Source organism: Calidris pugnax, unplaced genomic scaffold (genome assembly GCF_001431845.1).
Source record: "Calidris pugnax isolate Ruff unplaced genomic scaffold, ASM143184v1 scaffold15, whole genome shotgun sequence".
NCBI classification, from domain to species: domain Eukaryota; kingdom Metazoa; phylum Chordata; class Aves; order Charadriiformes; family Scolopacidae; genus Calidris; species Calidris pugnax.
This window is the reverse complement of record NW_015090774.1, coordinates 4490620-4509103: the sequence shown is the minus strand read 5'-3', so window position 1 is coordinate 4509103 and position 18484 is coordinate 4490620. Positions and strand designations below refer to the sequence as shown.

Sequence of the window (18484 nt, the reverse complement as noted above, 5' to 3'; positions counted from 1 at the left end):
TTTTCTTTAAAAATTCTGCCTAATCTTCAGTACAGTTTTTAGGCACCAAGCAGAAAGAATATAACCACTTTATTCCTTCAAAATATATATCAGAAATAGATATTGAATAGCTGGGCTTTTTGACACTACTAAGATTTTTATGTCATGTGAGGTTTTTCTTCTTCCAAATATGTTTTAGGAAAAAAAAGTTGTTTTTAAATAAGTACTGATTATTTCTCTAGCATGCCTACCTATACATTTTAGATTTTATCACTCTTTGCTTTTATATTCATGCTTTCTTTTTTAAATCTTCCATTTACGTATCCACTGCTTTCACATCATCTTTTAATCAGACTGGTTTTCTGCCCAGGGAAATAGTTGTATCTATGGATGCACAGTTTTGGAGAACTTAACGATATTTTTCAATAATACCAAGTTACAAACGATTTAATTTTGCCAATTGGTTATGTCAACAGTTGCTTTAAGTACTGGGATACTGGCATAGAATAATTGCATTATTCAATCTATTTACTAAAAAAAAAAAGCGAACCATAGATCACGATGTCTGGTAACAGACAGCTGTGTACCAATACTGTCTCTTCTCAGTCTGCACTCTAATGTCATAGTGCAGCTGTTACAACAGCCTCTTGTGATCCCCACCACCTTTTTCTAGGCACCCTTCTGCGTAGCTTGCCCTGGGAAGCCCTCTGTCTGTGGGGTGAATGGAGACCCAACAGAAAGGTGTCACAGGACTGGGGTGATGCAGTAGATCACTGTTGGAGGAAACCTCTCCTCCTCCCAGCTCTCTGTCCTACCTCTCGTGCCAAGCTAGAGATGGATCCTGATAGCACTACTCTAATTTAGGCTATTTTTCAGACAGCATGCTTTCATTTGTGCTGGCAGTGAGAAAACACTCGGTGTCAGGAACAGGCACCATCATGTGTTGATTTAGCTGGAGTGGGGTCAAAAAGAAGAGAATGAGGAACTATAGCCTATGTGGAGGTGAAATCCGTCAGTAATCCATGCAAATGCATTGTTTAGCCAAACTGCATCTAAAATAGAGACAAACCTTTTGAATGTAGTTTCTTGTTATCTTTTCTAACTTGGTTGAGGAAAAATTAATATCCAGATAACTTACACCTATAAGTTGCTAATGCAATGTTTCTTTATGTACATTAATAATTGTATAAAATCTAGAAGTTATAATCTTAAAATCGATGAATCTTAATCTGCATGCACATTTTTATATAACCTTTAAAAGAAGAAGTAAGCCAGATGTCTCTGATCATGGTTCAGTCAGCTAACATTATTCACTTTAGGAAAGTCAGAAATCCTATTAGCTTGAGATAATTTCTAGTTTATGGCAGTTTAACTGGAGTGTCACAATTTATAGCAGTGAGATATGTTTACTCATGGTAAAATATAGTAGAGATTGGAAAACTTATTATTTTTAAACTGAATCAAATATTCATGAGTCACAATCCCATAAGAGTGTACTTTTTTTAAACACAGTGTCTGAAATTGATTTTTCACAAAATAGTCCTGTGAGTTCTCTAAAATACTTTTTAATTATTTGACTCCCAAAGAGAACAACAAAGGATTCCATTTTTATAATACTTCAGGAGAGTGGAATCTCATAGATTTATAGGGCACAGCAACCTCCCGAATCTGAACTTGTGGTTCTATATTAAATTTAAATTCTTAATAGTTATAAATGGTTCTTAGTAACAAAAGTATGTGAATAAATAAAATGTATCAGATAATCCTGTCTCAGGCTCAGCAAGAAATAATATATTTTTATTGTTACAAAATTAATCTTAAGCATGCTTCAGAGCTTCATTTTAAATTATGCTGGCTTAGTTCCATTGTAAGAATTATCATTAAAATCTTTTTATACTTTATTAAAGGCACAAGGAATTAAAAAAAAAAAAGAAAAAAAAAGAAAAAAAAACCCCTAGATTATGTTTCATATTTTAAATACTTTCTGTAAGGATCCTAAAACACTTTTTTCCATTTCTGTCTCTGAAGTCCTAGATAGAAAATCTTACCTGAGAGTATTTTACAAAGATTTATTTAAGATTGTGTTACTTGGGATAAGAGGGAAAATACTGAGGCTTCTGAAATTGTGGCTGATGTGCAGCTTATTTAAAGTGACCTTGTAGCAAAATCAGAGACTAAAGAGCCAAAGAAGATAAAGACAAAATAAAATCTCCTACTACCCCCCTTCAGGTTCTTTTCCTCAGCCTGTGGTTGGGCTGGGTCTCTCAAATCTATTTTGCAATCATCAGTGCTTCAAGATGTTCATTCTAACAGTCTTTCCCCTCTCCCCTCCCCGCCTCATCACAAGAGCATACCAAAGTTGGTATGCAAGAAGTTAGAGCTAAGCCGTGCAATTTTTATGTGGGGGAGAAAAAAGTTTTGCCCTTTTCTACCTAAGAAAAGTTAGGCAAAGTGTTATGATCTTTTAGATTGTTTTCTGTTATGAGAAGTTAATGACAGTCATATAATTATTTGCTCTTCTGCTCATTTGCAAAATGTATCCTCAGAACATCATACAATTAGAATATCAGCAGGTAATTTCCCTGTTTGTTGACTTTCTAATTTCATTCCCTTTTACATTGCAGCTTTCTCTTAGGGCTTTGCTACAACTAGTTTCTGTCTCATCTCCTGGATTGCTTATTACTGCCATGCATGAATGCACGTGTACACAAACTCCTCTCCTGTATATGGTATTGTGTCATGAAAGTCACTTCAATCTGCCTTTTCTTTGTGGAAACTGAAGAGAGGCATTACAAATGTCTGTTGTTTGTTAATTTAAATAATTTAGTTTTCATTAATGGGTGTTTCACTTTTGTTTGCTTTACATATGTCTGACTGGGTTACCTTGTGCAAAGCAGCAAGTCTGAAGTGAACTTGTTTACAGTAATATCTAATTACCATCATTATGTATTTAAATTCAAAATACTGGTTATCCAGATGAGGTGAATGATTATTGCTTGAAGGACAATAACTTATTGATAACCTACTGTTCTTGTTCTTCTTGGCTAAAGTAAATTTTAAATTATTTGATTACTCAGATTTTAAAAAAACCCTACAACTTCATTAGCTCACTACTAAGCATGTTATGAGATGGGAGGGGGTGGTGGTGTGTAAGATACATGGCAAATACTGCTAAGTAGGGAATGTTTTTCCTGGGATTACAAAACATCAAAAATGTTGTTCCTAGTGTGAAGCTTTAGACATTATATATATGTGTGTGTGTGTCTTTAAATCATTAACTCTTACAAATGCGGTGCTTCAAAGGAGGAAAAAGAAAGGAGCACCCAAGCGCATTCCTCAGTGGTTGGGAGAAAGAATCAGCTCCTGGGAGGGGAGTTTTCCTTGATTTTGATGGTTCATCGTTGCCTTTTCTGGGCCTTTCAGGTGGGATGGTACTGACTAGTACAGTGTATTTAACACATCTACAATGGTGCTTTCGTTTTTGTTCTGTGTCTAATGCCACACAAACAAGACCCTAGTGTTCCATGTGTCCAGCTTTAGACTTGATATTGCACTAGTGTGAAAAAGAGATTAGTGAAATCAAAGGAGTTACACCAACGCAAAACAACACTAGGGCAAAGAATAGCTTACCTTAATGCATTTTCCATTGGAAGTCACGTCAGAAAATGGAGATAGAACTTATTTCTAAACAGAAATAATAGCCAGAGATCATTTAAATTCTGTGTATTTGGGGAGAGGAAGAAAAGGGAAAGGTTTGGCTCTGCTCATTAATTTGTGTCTTTGTTAGACATTGCACTGAACCTTCCTCCTCTGGGAATGCCCTACAAAATCAGAGTTTCCAGATAAAATTCCTTAATATTATTTGGAAAAGCCCTGATATTAAGTTTATCTCTTTCAGCAATTTTTTTTGCATCAGAATCTTTTTATTCTAAGTTCTGTGTATGCAGAACAAAACAGCAAATTAATAAAAGGTGTAAGAGCCAAATCCTCTGGCAAGATGCCACGTGGCCAGTCTGAATTGCTCTACTGGCAGTGTCTGACCCTGGAGCATACTTATCTGGCAGTTATACAAAGAGAATCTTCCAGCACCATAGCTGGATTAATTAGATTGAATTATCTGTGGCATAACTGATAACTAACTTTAGTAATGTTGTTATGAGATTAGAGTCTGCATTTTCCAAAGGATAGTACGAATTTTCCGCTTTGGAAATGCTTCTGAAATGAAAGCATTGTGAAACCCACAGCAAAACATAAAGGTACCATACGAAATTAAAATCCAAGATAACGACCAGATTGGCATGCAATATAGGCAGTTACAATACATGCATCTTTTGTGCTAAAATTCTTTGCGCTATATTGTGTTTAATGAACGCAAACATTTTATCTAGTCAGTCATAAATTTATGTGTGTAGTTCAAGTACCACATGTTCCTAGAATGACATCTAATATGGTAATGCAATAAAACTGAAAATGTAATTCTGTTTGCAAGAACAACAGACAAGATACAAAAAAAAGGTACTGTTTTAGAAATGAAGATGTTGCATCCAATAGAATTTAAAATTACAAACACGATGCATATGCTATACAGATATTTAGAAAATGCTAGAGATGTCAGAGCTGAACAATTAGCAAAGGAGGAGATGAGCAAATTACAGAAAAGGCAATGTAGTGATAACAGTATAATTATACTCCTGTGGGGATTCTGTGCAGATGTTTAAACCTCTTAAGCCATGGATGCTTTCCCTCAAGGATTAATGTTACAGTATCTGTCGTCACTAGAGCAAGGTCTATTTTAGTCTACAAGTTTTCCCCAAAGGGGTTACCCCAAATGTGTACATTAACAGCAAGTTAGAGTGCATAAACTCTATTATATTGTTGTATGAAACGAGAATCTATTTTCAATATGTTAGTTATGGACAGTGTTTAAATCTTGCTAAAAATGTTTTTAATAGTATGGGATTCTCATTACATATTCATTATAAAGCTTTTCCTAAAAGAAGCATCAGGTTTAGGAGAGTCTTCATAAAATTGCAAGCTGAAAAAAAAATGCATTCCACTTATAAAACAATGATGAGTTAAATAAAAGCATGCAAAAGTTAACTTCATATTTCTATCCTGAAATAAACTTCATCCTAGTCTCTCTCATAAATTGCTCAAAAATTCCCATGTTTAGTGGGAAATAACTGAATAATTGAGAATAAACCCAGGAAAATTAATGTAAGAGAACTAAATATCACTCGCTTCTAGATATTATTGTAATAGACAAATTCAAACAAATTATTTTTAAAAAAATAAGATTTTTAAGATGTCATATCTTCCTCTTTTTTTCTGTCTTTTGGTGATTCAAATGCCTCTGATCAGAGTTGATCAACCACTTGTCATTACATTCTTTCTCAAAAATTAATTAACCACCTTTTAAGTTGAAGGAATTCATAGTTATAAACTTGTTTCATAGTCTTGTTCTGACAGTTTGTCTTTGAACATAAAAGTTATAGACCTATAAGGTCTCTTCCTCTATACTACACTAAAGGTTTTTCAAAGCCAGTTCAGACGGTCTTCAAATAACTTTCAGCAGAAGAGGAATTTTTTAATCTATTGTCATCTTGAAGTATTCAGGCTAGCACAAAAATGACAGGCAAAATCGATTTCATCTTTAATGTTTCCTTTGTTGACTCTTTCTGGTTTAGTTGAAGAAAATATTCTGTTTTAAAAAAAAAAAAATTTTCAAAAGAAAATTTTCAGTCCTCTTTTGCTCCTCGCCCATTTCCTGCTGTGTCTAGAAGTATAACAACCAAAGTAGGTTATGGGTGGGAGGAGGAAAAAAACCCACCATTTGATAAATTTAAATTGGTCTCCTTGAAAAAAAAAAAAAAGTGCTTTTGTAGGTAAAATAACTTTCCATCATAGTAAGCACAGGGTGAATTCTTCAGTATCATGATCATTTCTCAGTCCTTGTCAATTAAGGACTCCTTTTTAAAAATAGCTGGATTTCTTCAGCCTCAGTACTTTCAAATTGGTAACTTATTCAAAGGGAAGAAAAAATATGTTAGTCTGTATGGAATTTGAGAATCATTTTTTATTCACAATGATGGGTCTTCATGTGATTCAAATTTTTGAAATTACAAAAACATTTTCCTACTCTACAGGACTACCTGAATGGAGGTTGTAACGATTTAAGGTGGGTGTTGGTCTCTTCTCCTAAGTAACAAGTGATAGGAAAAGAGAAAACAGCTTCAAGTTGCTCCACGGTAGGTTTAGATTGGATATCAGGAAAAGTTTTTCCGCTGAAAGTGTTATTAAGCATTGGAACAGGCTGCCCAGGGAAGTGGTTGAGTCGCTATCCCTGGAGGTATTTAAAAGACATGTAAATGTGGTTCCTGGGGTCATGGCTTAGTGGTGGGCTTGACAGTGCTAGGTTAACAGTGAGGCTTGATGATCTTACAGGTCTTTTCCAACTTAAATGATTCCATGATTCTATATGCCCTTATTTGAACCCATATACAATAAAATTGAGATTGATGTCACTAGAAAGTACCAAACAGAGAGTCATGCTGCTTTGATTAGTATAATCGCTTATGATTCTGTCTAATCAGCCTAGTATTGTTTCCATTATGGAGTCACATTCACTTGTCTTACAGAAGCCAGAAGTAACTCTTCAGTTCATGTTCTTCTAGTGCACATGTCCCTTGTTTGGTTTCTCAAAAAGCATTTGTGACCCAGTATCTGTTTTCAAAAGATTTTGCCATTTTTCAAAGACTGCACAAAAAAAGTGAGCTTGGTCAATCAATTTAGCTGGGAGGAAAGCCATGGTCTCCTGGGAATATCTTGTTCTTGGCTTTTCTGAATGCATTCCCTCTTGATTTCTTTTTATGAGAGCTTAAAGGGGGGCTGCCATGTTCTTTCCCCAGTGATACTGCATCTGTACAACAGAGGAAAGAGCCTTACTGTCTTATACTAGATGACAAACCAACTCTGGCTAGTTCCTTTAAAAAAGGAAAATAGTGGTAAATGGTCTTATATTTTCAAGACTAACAGGAAAAGAGTTATCCACTTACTTCAAGCTAGAGGAAAGATCACAGATGTCTGCCTTGGCCATATGTGTCTCAAAGCCGCAGATCCGGACAAGCTTAAAACGCCTATGACATGGATTCTTGCTTAAGAAAAACTGAGGGATGGAGTACATAATAGTCAGAAATACTTAATTCACAGAATTATGAACATGCATTATGGGTAGAACATTAGTCTGCATTGAGACAGCAAACATCTTGTCAGAAAGATGCTTGTTTGTGGTTTTGCCAAACAATAGGGGTACCTTTGAAGCTTGATATGCATAACGAACAGAGATACCACCTATGGATTAATGAAAGGAGTACAAAATAACATTTTTCTTTTTCTTGATTTAACGCCAACATGAATCAGCCAATGACATGACGTGATGGAATAACCATTAATCAATATTATTAAGAGCTATTCTATCAGGAGGTTTAGCTGCTAAAAAAACAATCAATATTATTAAGAGCTATTCTATCAGGTTTAGCTGCTAAAAAAATGGACAATGAAGCAAGATACTAGAAGAGTGGTTCAATTTTTTCATAGTGGAAAATCAATAGCAGGTAGAAAAGTTGACACCTTTAATACTGCATGAGAGAGATAGCATGATAGGTCATTATCTTGGCGTGATAAACTCTGGTTTCAGTACAGTTTGTATTTGCAAAATAAGAAGCATGGGATTTTGTTGCTGTTGTTGCTGTACTATCTTTAGCCATTTTCCATGCATAAAAGACACCATTTTAATTTCTTTTAATCCGAAAGAGAAACATTTGAACATTATCTAGCGTTTTACAAAGGATTTTACTCTCTTATCTCCTGGACAAATCAGACCGGGACTTAATACTACCTTTGTCAGCTTTGCCAAGTAGTTCCTCAGAGGGGTGTGGGGTTTTCCATTCATAAATCTCCTGCAATTTGCAGGGTCCAAACTTCTGTCCTTTTCTGCATAAACAAAGTGATGTTAACAAGTCAGTGGACAAAGACCAGTGCTTTCAATGATTTGACTAGGATGAAATTGCTAAGTGTTGATACCTTGTTATCTTCTTTCCCAGACAGATATTTACATGCTAGAAATCTGACATAGCAAAAAAATTAGTAACACAGATATTTAGAACAGATATCATCAAGGCTATACATGTACAGAGAATTCAAACGCTAAACACAGTGAGGGACCACGTACTCTTTTACAAAGAATGATTTCTAAACCATGACAGAAAGAAAATTCATTAACTAGTTCAGGGATTAGTTCTGTTTGAGTAATTAATAATAATTACTGGAAATGCAATGAAAAGCCATTGAATGGTACTGTGAGAAGATAAACACTATCATTTGGAATTTAAACTGCATGGAGATCAGCCCCTTTAAGCACAAAAGTTCAGCTCAGTCTGAATGTCTCCAACCTGTAGGGAAAACATCTTGGCAAAATACAAGGGGTTGTTTGTTTGTTTTCCATTTATGTTTGATTTTTCCATGTTGTCTTTCACCAGGTGTCTCAGTAGTTGCTCAGACTGTTAGATAACTGCACTGAAGGGAGCCTCAGTTGGCTGTGATTTCTTTTTACAGCAGGACACATTAGACACTAAGTACTACACATACGCTGATTGCTTAATGTTGTACCATGAGTCTGTGTAAAACTGATTGATTTATTTATTGCTACTTGCTTTTGGATGCAACATAATTGCAGATGAAACATAATGTTCTGAATACAGGCACAGAACAGCAGAGAGTTTTATCAATATGCAAGAGTGAATTCATCCGAGGACTGGAGTACAGCCTTACTTTTGGTACCTATACGGTGGAGGGATAGTGACCAAAAGGAAAAGTCTCTTCGAGCAAGTGCATAGGTTTTATAGTTGCAGATAAAAACAAATCAACTTTTCAAAATCACGTGGTGATTGTTAGCTGGAATATGTGACTTTCTATGCAGGATGCATCTGACAGCAAAGACAATTCTGTGCATATGGAAGTAACAGAATGTTTATCCCGGAATTTCCTCCAGATGTTGCTCCTGCATTTCAATTTTAAAGAGCTGTAAATGTTTTCAGGGGTTTAACATGTGAATATATTGTCTGAACAAGCATCACATCAAAGTTAATGAATTTTGTATAGAGTATTTCAAGTGCTCTGAGGCAGCAATGAAACTTAAAATATTATTTGTATTGGCAGTTATATATTTTACTTTGTGACTGCATCCACTAACTCAAATGCTAGCTATATTGAGGAACTGACATTCCTTTTTTTAAGTACTTCAAAAATTAAATTAGCAGGCCCTTGCAGAATGGCACTTCGCTGAAGCTTTGGGAGTGCAAAGAGCACTAGGTAACATTCTGTGCTGATGATACTTTTCTGTTTCCAATCGGAAACTGAAGAAATTGCATTGTAGAGTAATTTAAAACTCTCTCCGTTGCATGCTCCTGGGAAGAAGTTGATCTTGTACAACAAGAAATCTGAGCTGGCACACTGCAACCTGTTACAAAAGCAGTAGATCGGTCGCACCTGGAAAAGTGTTGGTGGCAGAATTTGTTCCTCAGGTGCACTGGAGGAACTTGTAAGGCATCATGCATCTGCAAGTGTGGGTAAATGGAGCTGCTGTAGCACAGAGAGCTGAGGAACAGAGGACAGGTAGAGTCCAGCTGCTCTGTCTGTCCCTCATAGGCTTCCTGCTACCTTTTCCCTCAGTACCGCTTGAATGAAGTCCCTGTATTCCGTGAAATTACTTCCTATTAAGCATGTGCTTAGCGGAACAACATCTGTCTATTTAAATTTCTGAACAATCCATCCACATTTTTTGGACCAGGCTGAGAACTCTTCCAAAGGATTTATAATGGCATCTTTACATCTCCATAGTTATTCTTCAGCAAAACGGTGTCACAGATTTGATCTTGCTTTCCTTGTTCTTTGATCCTTGATCAGTTTACATCTATTAATTGCTTTAAAATGGGAATACATTTAAAAATACGTCATTCTGACTTTGTCTAAAGAAGACTTATCTATTTAGGTCTAAAATTTCAGCACAAATTAATATAATCCATATCTGCATAGCTTATCTGGTATATTGCTATAATAAATTAATTTCTAGTGCAAAGCGAAACAATCCTTTTAAATAGTGGCTTTAGGCCATTTGTCTCGCATGATTAGCATTTCCGTCTCATTCCTAGGATGTGTGGGGAGGAATCACCTGGTTGCTTTATAACAAAGCAAATTTTAATTAGCTGATGATATAAATGTTTCTTGCCAAGTTAATTTAATATACTATTGTAATTGCATGTCCAATGAACTAATATGTATTTATCACTTGATATTCACATTCAAATGCAAATAAGTATTTATAAAAGCATAATCTCAATGATCTTAAGCATCAAGAGCATATGTTAAAGTAAGAATATTCTTTTTGTTTCTATTTAGTCATCCGTGACTCTTTGGAAGATCATGTTTCCGGAGTGGAGGTCAGGTGTCCCCTGGGCTACTTTCCGTGTGGCAATATCACAAAGTGTTTGCCCCAACAGCTTCACTGCAATGGTGAGGATGACTGCGGGAATCGGGCCGACGAAGACAACTGTGGTAGGTGGCTGAGCCATTGCTTTGTGTCGCTGAAACCCGTGTGCTGCTCACCCTGAGCAGAGAGTTGCGGAGTGTTAGCAAGAAGGAAGTTAAATGTTTTGCAGAGGATTCAGCAGGTATTTAGTTTTGCTGGCAAGGAAGGACCACGTTTTTGTTTGTGTACGGTATCAGTTTATCTGATTTTTATCCCTGCTTTGAACTTGTTTGCATGTGTCATTTTGATGTGTACATATGGACAGACGGTTTGTGTACGGTATCAGTTTATCTGATTTTATCCCTGCTTTGAACTTGTTTGCGTGTGTCATTTTGATGTGTACGTATGAACAGACATGACCTAGCAAAAATCTCTGCTGAGGAAAGGTAGACATATGCGCTAACAGAGTTTATATTAAGCTTAATGTGACATTTTAAGTTGCTTGAGAAATGCAATTAAGAGGAATTTTCAAGTTGTTTCAGAAATCTTTTATGTCCTAACTCAGGAGAATAACCTTGACTGTTTGAGTGTGCTGTACAAGCTTCATGGTTTGGAAATGTCAAAGTCTGAGGGAATACAAACCGTGAGGCCAGTGCTGCCACTGCTGCTGTTGTGATTCTTGTCACTCCTGGCCCCACTGGGTGGTACTACAGTGAACTTGACTTGGTTTGTTGGCTTTGTCCCAGCTGCAAACTGAGTAGGGCGAGGGCATGGGCTTTGCACTGGCATTTACCTGTCCACGCTGCTTGTTTGTGAGGATGGCCTCAGCACTGCTTTAATCTGTGCTGAGCAGCATCTCTCACACAGTGCCTGGACACAGCTCAGAGGGTGGCAGGAACCTGGGATAGTCTGGGAAAGGCCTCCCTATATCTTGTGAGAAGAGATCTTAGCCATTTGGTTGTGAGCTGTGACTGCAGGGAGAGAAGTTTGGCCCTAGCACACTTTATTTACTGGTATTGTCAGCTGGATAGTTTCAGAGCTACTCTCCAGAGCTGCTGATCCACGGCAGATGGGGAAGCTAGACTTCCTATTCCTTAGTAGCCTGCCTCTAGCCATGGAGAGCAGCCAGACGCACGGCTCCCTGCCCCACACGCCGCCTCCAGCTCCCCAGAGCCAGGCAGGTGAACAGTCTGCCTGCTCCAGCCAGGGATGCTGCCATCAGAGCTCAGGGTTGGGAGGGAAAGAATTGGAATATGAAGTGAAAGTTTCAAGCTAAATATACCAAAAGACATTTTCTGAAAGAAATTTCAAAGAAAATACGGTAGTTTTTCAAGCGTTCTCAGCAAAGTCAGTGAGGTTTCGAAAATAGTTGTTCTCACTCTGTCTCTGTGGAGCTGATTTTTGTACCTATGTGTAGTATCTTATTCTTACACCTATTGAATTTCAGTGGTTTACTCCATATGAAAGTCACTTCTAATTCTAATCACATCTAATTGACCCAAAGCATTTTCTAGTTTTATGTCATTTACTGATGCCATAAGCAGACTGTCTGACGCCTGTAATCAAAATCCTGAACAAAATTGGCTCTCATTCTATTCTTCTTCTGTAATTGTCCTGCCCTACAATGGCAGAAATTGCTGACTGTGGAACCCTCTTATGTTTGAGAAGTCCAAGCACCATAAACAGTTGGGTTATCCTTGTTTCAGTTCTGTATAGTACCAGAGAGTCTACATGCAAGGACTTGCTAAACTGTGCAGCTCGTTCAAATGGCAATTAGGGCATACACGGTTTTGTAATGGGATGTACAGGACAGTATAGCCTGCAAGACAATTCAGCTGTGATATTGAATCCTCTTCTGGGTATAGTAATTCAAGAATGAGTTAGCTTCAATTTCTGAAAGCCTAAATTACAAAGGATGAAGAATTATTGTATTGGCTTACTAGGAAACCTACGCTATCAGTGTTTTTCTCATATCTTGGCCTGATAGTCTCATTGAGAAATCTATGTCATGTATAATGCATTAAGGTCATATCCAGCAATTATGTTTTCTCTAAAATTGTTGTTGCAGTCAAACGTTGTTGTTCCAATAAAGGAAGAGTTGCTTCCTTGCCTGAGAATATGGAACATCCTGATGGGATTTTCTGCAGTGCCCCTACACTGTAGTAAGAGTGGGGGTCTTTATGGGATAGCTCTGTGTTGTTACAATTCATCTTGCTTAAAAACCAAGAAAGGAAGCCTCACTGATTAGCTCCCAAGACAAAGAGACCATCCGGCTGTTTGCTGCAGTTTCCCAGGATGACTTCAGTATGCCTGCCTTACGCTAGCAGTTACATCTGGTTACTTCTACCCATTTTTTTACGCTTACAACCTACTTTCCAGTTAAAGTAGTTACTCCTGGTAAACAGAAAAGCAATTCAAAATGAAATTATTCCAGTGTAGTAATTGTTGCATGCAGTAACATTAGAAATTTTAATCTTACCCACAAGATACTCCAGGTAGCTCAACTTCTAAATTCTTGTACACTTTCATCTTGCATAAATTTGGATCAGAGCTTTGAGATGGCAAGTCTACAACATTCAACCCAACAACTGTGGGGAAGGAAAAAATCATTGTAGAACCTCAAAGGAATTAAGAAATACTTTTGGGTTTTTTTTTTGGGGGGGGGAGTTGGTTTGTGGTTTTTGTTTGGTTAGTTTTTGGGGTTTTTTTATTAATGCACGTATCTCAAACACAGCTAAATAAAGCAACTTCTCTACTAATGATTTCTTCAGTAATGGTAAAGCACTATCTTCAGCTTACAGAAGAAGGTTATAGTGAAGACCTGCATATATCTTATGTAGAAGTCAGTATATTGACATAGTGTGGGGAAGGAAAAAATCATTGTAGAACCTCAAAGGAATTAAGAAATACTTTTGGGTTTTTTTTTTGGGGGGGGAGTTGGTTTGTGGTTTTTGTTTGGTTAGTTTTTGGGGTTTTTTTATTAATGCACGTATCTCAAACACAGCTAAATAAAGCAACTTCTCTACTAATGATTTCTTCAGTAATGGTAAAGCACTATCTTCAGCTTACAGAAGAAGGTTATAGTGAAGACCTGCATATATCTTATGTAGAAGTCAGTATATTGACATAAGGAAACACAACGCAAAAATCTGTCATGGACAGTAGTTTTTTTCTGTGAAAATTATGATATTGATGAAGGAGAAGAGGAGGGGGGAAACCAACCCAACACAGAATACTTATTTTGAAAACCATAATACTGCTGTTTGGGGGGGAAAAAAAGAAAAAAGAAAACCAACCGAAAAAAAACCAAACCACCACCCTCCAAAAACCCCAGGTACTTTAAACATAAGAAAATCCAAACTCCAGCTGTTCAATATGTTCAATGCAAGCCCCTAAGTGTGGTGAATATTAACAGCAACTGCAATTACTGAAATAGCACTTTTAAGAGACATCAGTGAATGAAACAAGCAGAGAGGCAATGAGCTTAAAAAGCTCGTCTAGCTCTTCCAAGAGAGTAAAAGTAAATAAATGCCTTTGAAACAAAAAGTAAAAGGCATCAGTGCAAAAGAGACCAACGTGATAGGAACCCCTGAAAATACTGAAACTAGTCACTCCCACTATCTTGTAGCAATTCTGTCCTTTTCCTCTTTTAATGAGTGAAGTTCTCTCGTTCCCCTCTTCGTTCCTATAGATATTTATCATTGTAATCTTTAAGATTATTTGCAATATTAGTCCAGTTTCATGCCGTGCAGGCCCGTAACAGTAAAACATGATGATCAATATTTCACACTAAACTGAATCCTTGCTGAGATGTGTTTTCAGATGTGCTGTAGTTACCATTCGCATCCAACCCAGGCACGTAAAGGTTGGCTTCATGGTGCCTTCTTCAAATCTGCTGCTTCTTTCACTTCCACCATGCTCACTATGTCCAAATAATAGACATAAATCTAAGGTCCAGAGAAGTGAAATGACTTGAAAATAGGATTGTAGGCAGAGTTAGGAACAGACTCGTGGTCTCAGACTGCTGTGTTTGTGTTTAATCTCAGGGTGTGGACATCCCCCTGGTCAGCTCACTTTCAGCATTTTCTCCACTTCTGGAAAGGGGTGAATTGCAGCTGGTATGTTACAGCAGAGTGAAGCCACTTGTCTTTGAAAACTCGCATGCCTTTCTCACCTAGTTGAGTTTCCAAAACCAATAAAATACTGTCTGTGATATCCTGATGGAGAAGGGCTTGAGGCAATGTAGTAAACTGCAGTAAGAGGAGGCAGCTGGCGATTTATCATGCCCAAAGTGATGGGAAGCTTTTTGAACTACCATCAGTAACCTTAAATGTGCATAGAAAATACAATCATACCTTTTGAACTCGAAAACATATCAAGTAGAAGTGGGTGTGTCTGCAAATTTGTAATGAATATGGTATTTTTAAATAAAAATCATTAATTTAAAGTTTCATAATTTGTCATAAAAGCTTAAGGTTTTGAGGACTTTCCTTTTTTAGGCTTGAGTACAGCAGTAAATTTTTCTCTGCTGTTCTGTTCTGTGCTCATCCTTTCTGAAACACTGAGTTCTTGAAAAGACCAAGTGCATTGTTAAACAGTTTAGTCTGTATCACATTTAATTGGAATTATTTTTGTATGTTAGCAAAACGCAAAATACGTGGAAAAAAAATATAGCAAATCCAGCATCCTTCTGTGCCCAAAACTTGATTAAAGCTCAAGTTGGCAGAACAGGGAGTTTGACATTTTTTTGATCTACTGAGACTATGTTTGAGATCAAACATAATGGCTTCAGCCTAATTTTCCAGGAGAGACCTTTTACTGTTTATTGACAGGTATAAGATTTGATTCTGTAGCTACTTGATGTTTATAGAAGGGAGGTTAGGGTATTTTTTTTTTTACTTCATTGCTATTTTAAACATGAGTGGGAAGGATAAGTATGAGGCAGAATCGCAAACTCTGCTCACCTAATGCTATGGCAATGTTGACGTGGGAACTGTTCCTAAAACAAGAATATTTATTACATAGAAGACATTACTGCTGAGACAGTACTGTTAATGTACTCTAAACAATATCTAGGCAAAGCCCTTTAAAGCCCAGTGGAATAGTAAAAGTGCCAAGTACATATTCCCAAGCACATATTCATGGAAAGAAGCATTTTGGAATCTCTGCTTTGACAATGATGCTTAAAGATAAACAAAACAAAATTTAAGCTAATAACAGTAAATAAAAACAATAATTGATTACTGCAAAACAAAAATAATAGAACAACGGTATCTGTGACATAGCTTTTCACTGAGTACACATGTGTTTTGTTATCTTAAAGTGCATGTTTGTTTAGATTAACAAATTCTGACACGTAACAAATTGCAAAAACATGAAAAGTTAAATCATAAGATAAATGTACTCTACAAATTTGGACAGCAGACAAATAACATTGCCAGCAATCATCTATAAATATTTTTTTTTCAAAATACCAACTTTCTGAGTAGCTGTAGACCAAAAAAATCCTTATTCTGCTCCTTAATTAAGTATTTAAATTTTAAAACTTACATATAAGCACTTTATATTTTCAATTTTAAAGTTCTCTGATATGCCATCTACTTAGGAGGCTGAGTGAGCAAACTTTTGTCCTAGATAAGGGTCAGCTTTCTTTGAATAACGCTTTCATACTGTTAGGTTCAATGATAAAAGTGTGATATTATCAGTCTAACAATTTTTGTGTAATTATCTCTTCTAGATACATCACTGGGTCAGTTATCATTTTGTAGTTGTATCATGGTAATTACAAAGTGCTGCAAAAATTCTCAGTGCAGTTAAATTTTAAATCACTGAGAGACTGAATATTTGGGTTTTATGTGTGATCTTCTAAGATCTTTGTTGCAATTAACTCTAATATTCCAGCCATTCTGCTGAGTAGTCAGCATGATTTGTTCATCTCAACCGAAAACTAGCTGTGATGCTAATATGACTCCAGTTCTTGGGGAGAACCCTCCCAGTAAATTGCAGTGTAACTTAGCTCAAGTTTCTTGTTCCAAAACCACCAATCAGCTCTTGAATTTAGTCTGGTACCAAGTTGTAAAAGGAGGAAAATAGAAACATAATCAGATCTTAAAAGGTTCTGAGCTTTTCTCTTTTCAGGGGAAACTCTGGACTTTACATCCTACCTGACCAATTTGAAAGTGTATTTTATGATATGTCTTGAAGTCTAAGATTAAGCACTACTGCTTTGTCTCTGATATGTTTAGCACTATGAGTCAGCATCCTGTAGCTGCAGGTTCTGAAAATCAGGTGCACTTATTTCTTTATAAATAGTCCTGCTTTCAGATTTTAAAGTTTTTCCTAACTACCAGTAAGGTTTGATTGTACCCAAACATGCAGTAAAAATCTATGTAGTTATTGAATTTATGGTGTTCTGTTCTAAACTAAAATGCAAACAATAAGGCTCATATAAAATCTTCAGTCACACCACCTGGGCTTTTGGCCATAATACATTGTATGAAGCAAAGCTGAGCCTGGTGAGAACTGACCTGGACTGACTCCACCAAAATCAATGAGAAGGCTCTAACTGTCTTCATTGATCAAAGAACCATAACTTACTTAAATTAGGAAACTAATGAAAAGCTCAGATGTTTCAAAAAAACAATGCTTGTGACTCATATGCTGGCCTTCCAAAATAGTAGTGGATAAGATGGTTTGGAAGCACTGTGTTAACAGAGATTTTTTTATTTTTTTTTTTTTTCCTCTAGATGATAAGACTTAGGTTCTGATCTCCCGCAACTTGTCACAAAAAACAGGAGATAGAAAATGCAGTATCTTCCCATGCAGTCTGTAATATCTAACTCTTGTAAATGACTGCCTTATTTCTTCTTTTCTTAAACTTAATTTGGAACCAAGTGGATATGGTTTATGCTTTATTTAAAATTAGGGTTACTGTCATTTCACACTACTGAATAGCTCTTGCTCCATCTCAGAACTGGTTTTTGAAACAGGTTCTTGATTATTACTAGTAAATTTACAAAGGAAATGGTTATGTGCAAATAACACAGGTATAAATCATATTTAGAATAAAAAAATATTTGAACATAATAATTCTTAAAAGTGCAAACACCAGAATTCTTATTAATTTCAAAACCAAAATTATGTGCATTGAACCCTTGTACCTCTATAGATCGGCTTGTTTCACCGTGAATGCAGCATTAAAAAATCCAGCGACCACTATTACATATTTGACTACCACTCTACTTAATAGCAATAATGAGGGCGGAAAGGAAGGTACACCATTCTAGGGTGTTTCATTTTGTCTTTTTTCACAAGCAAGTTCTTTAATTATGTAGTGTGGTTAATGGAACAAAGTAGCCTGAGCTATTTTGAGAGCACAAGTTTTCTCAGTGTTTAGAAATTTGGCTTCTAGACAATCCTGCTGATAGTTCTGCAAAACTGTTTTTTTGGCAGTTAGGCAATGGTTGTAGTATGTCTCTATTTGTATTTTAATCACAGTATCATAGCCACTTTTTTCCAGTCCAGTGAAGCAAGAACAGGCATGCAGATTAAATTTAAGATGTTTCTGACTCTCTGGAGGAGTCCTTCACTGGCTAAATGTATTTACCATTGTGTTCCTCCCAGGCCTCAGAGGTCTCCGAACAAAAGGCAGCATTCAGCTCCCCAGCTGTAAAGTTCACTTATAGACGTTCATTAAGATTTCTCTAGCTCATAGGCTGGAATTCACAACGGTTTCTGAAAGAACCGAGGCAGGGAGCGGCTGTTTAAAGTCTTGCACCTATTTACCTCTAAAAGCACAGGACTCATCTGTTACTGTGTGCCATGCAGTCACTGGGTGACTGGCTTGCCTTATTTAATAAGTTATAACACACTATCTCTTTTTTAAAAGGGCCTATAAAATTCAACAGGATGAAAGTAATAACAATCCATATAGATGTCATGCTGTTTTCATGTGAGTTTCTTTGAAGGTCTATAAACTGA

General features: G+C 36.5%; 1 protein-coding gene across 3 annotated transcripts in view; it reads left to right on the top strand.

The window, feature by feature from the left end:
• RXFP1 (relaxin/insulin-like family peptide receptor 1) overlaps positions 1–18484 on the top strand; it is a 50598-nt gene that overhangs the window by 7105 nt on the left and 25009 nt on the right. For all 3 annotated transcript variants that reach the window (XM_014945096.1, XM_014945106.1, XM_014945086.1), the window contains exon 2: positions 10435–10590. In XM_014945096.1, the coding sequence (XP_014800582.1) occupies positions 10435–10590 (156 nt within the window). The remainder of the gene's footprint in view (positions 1–10434; positions 10591–18484) is intronic.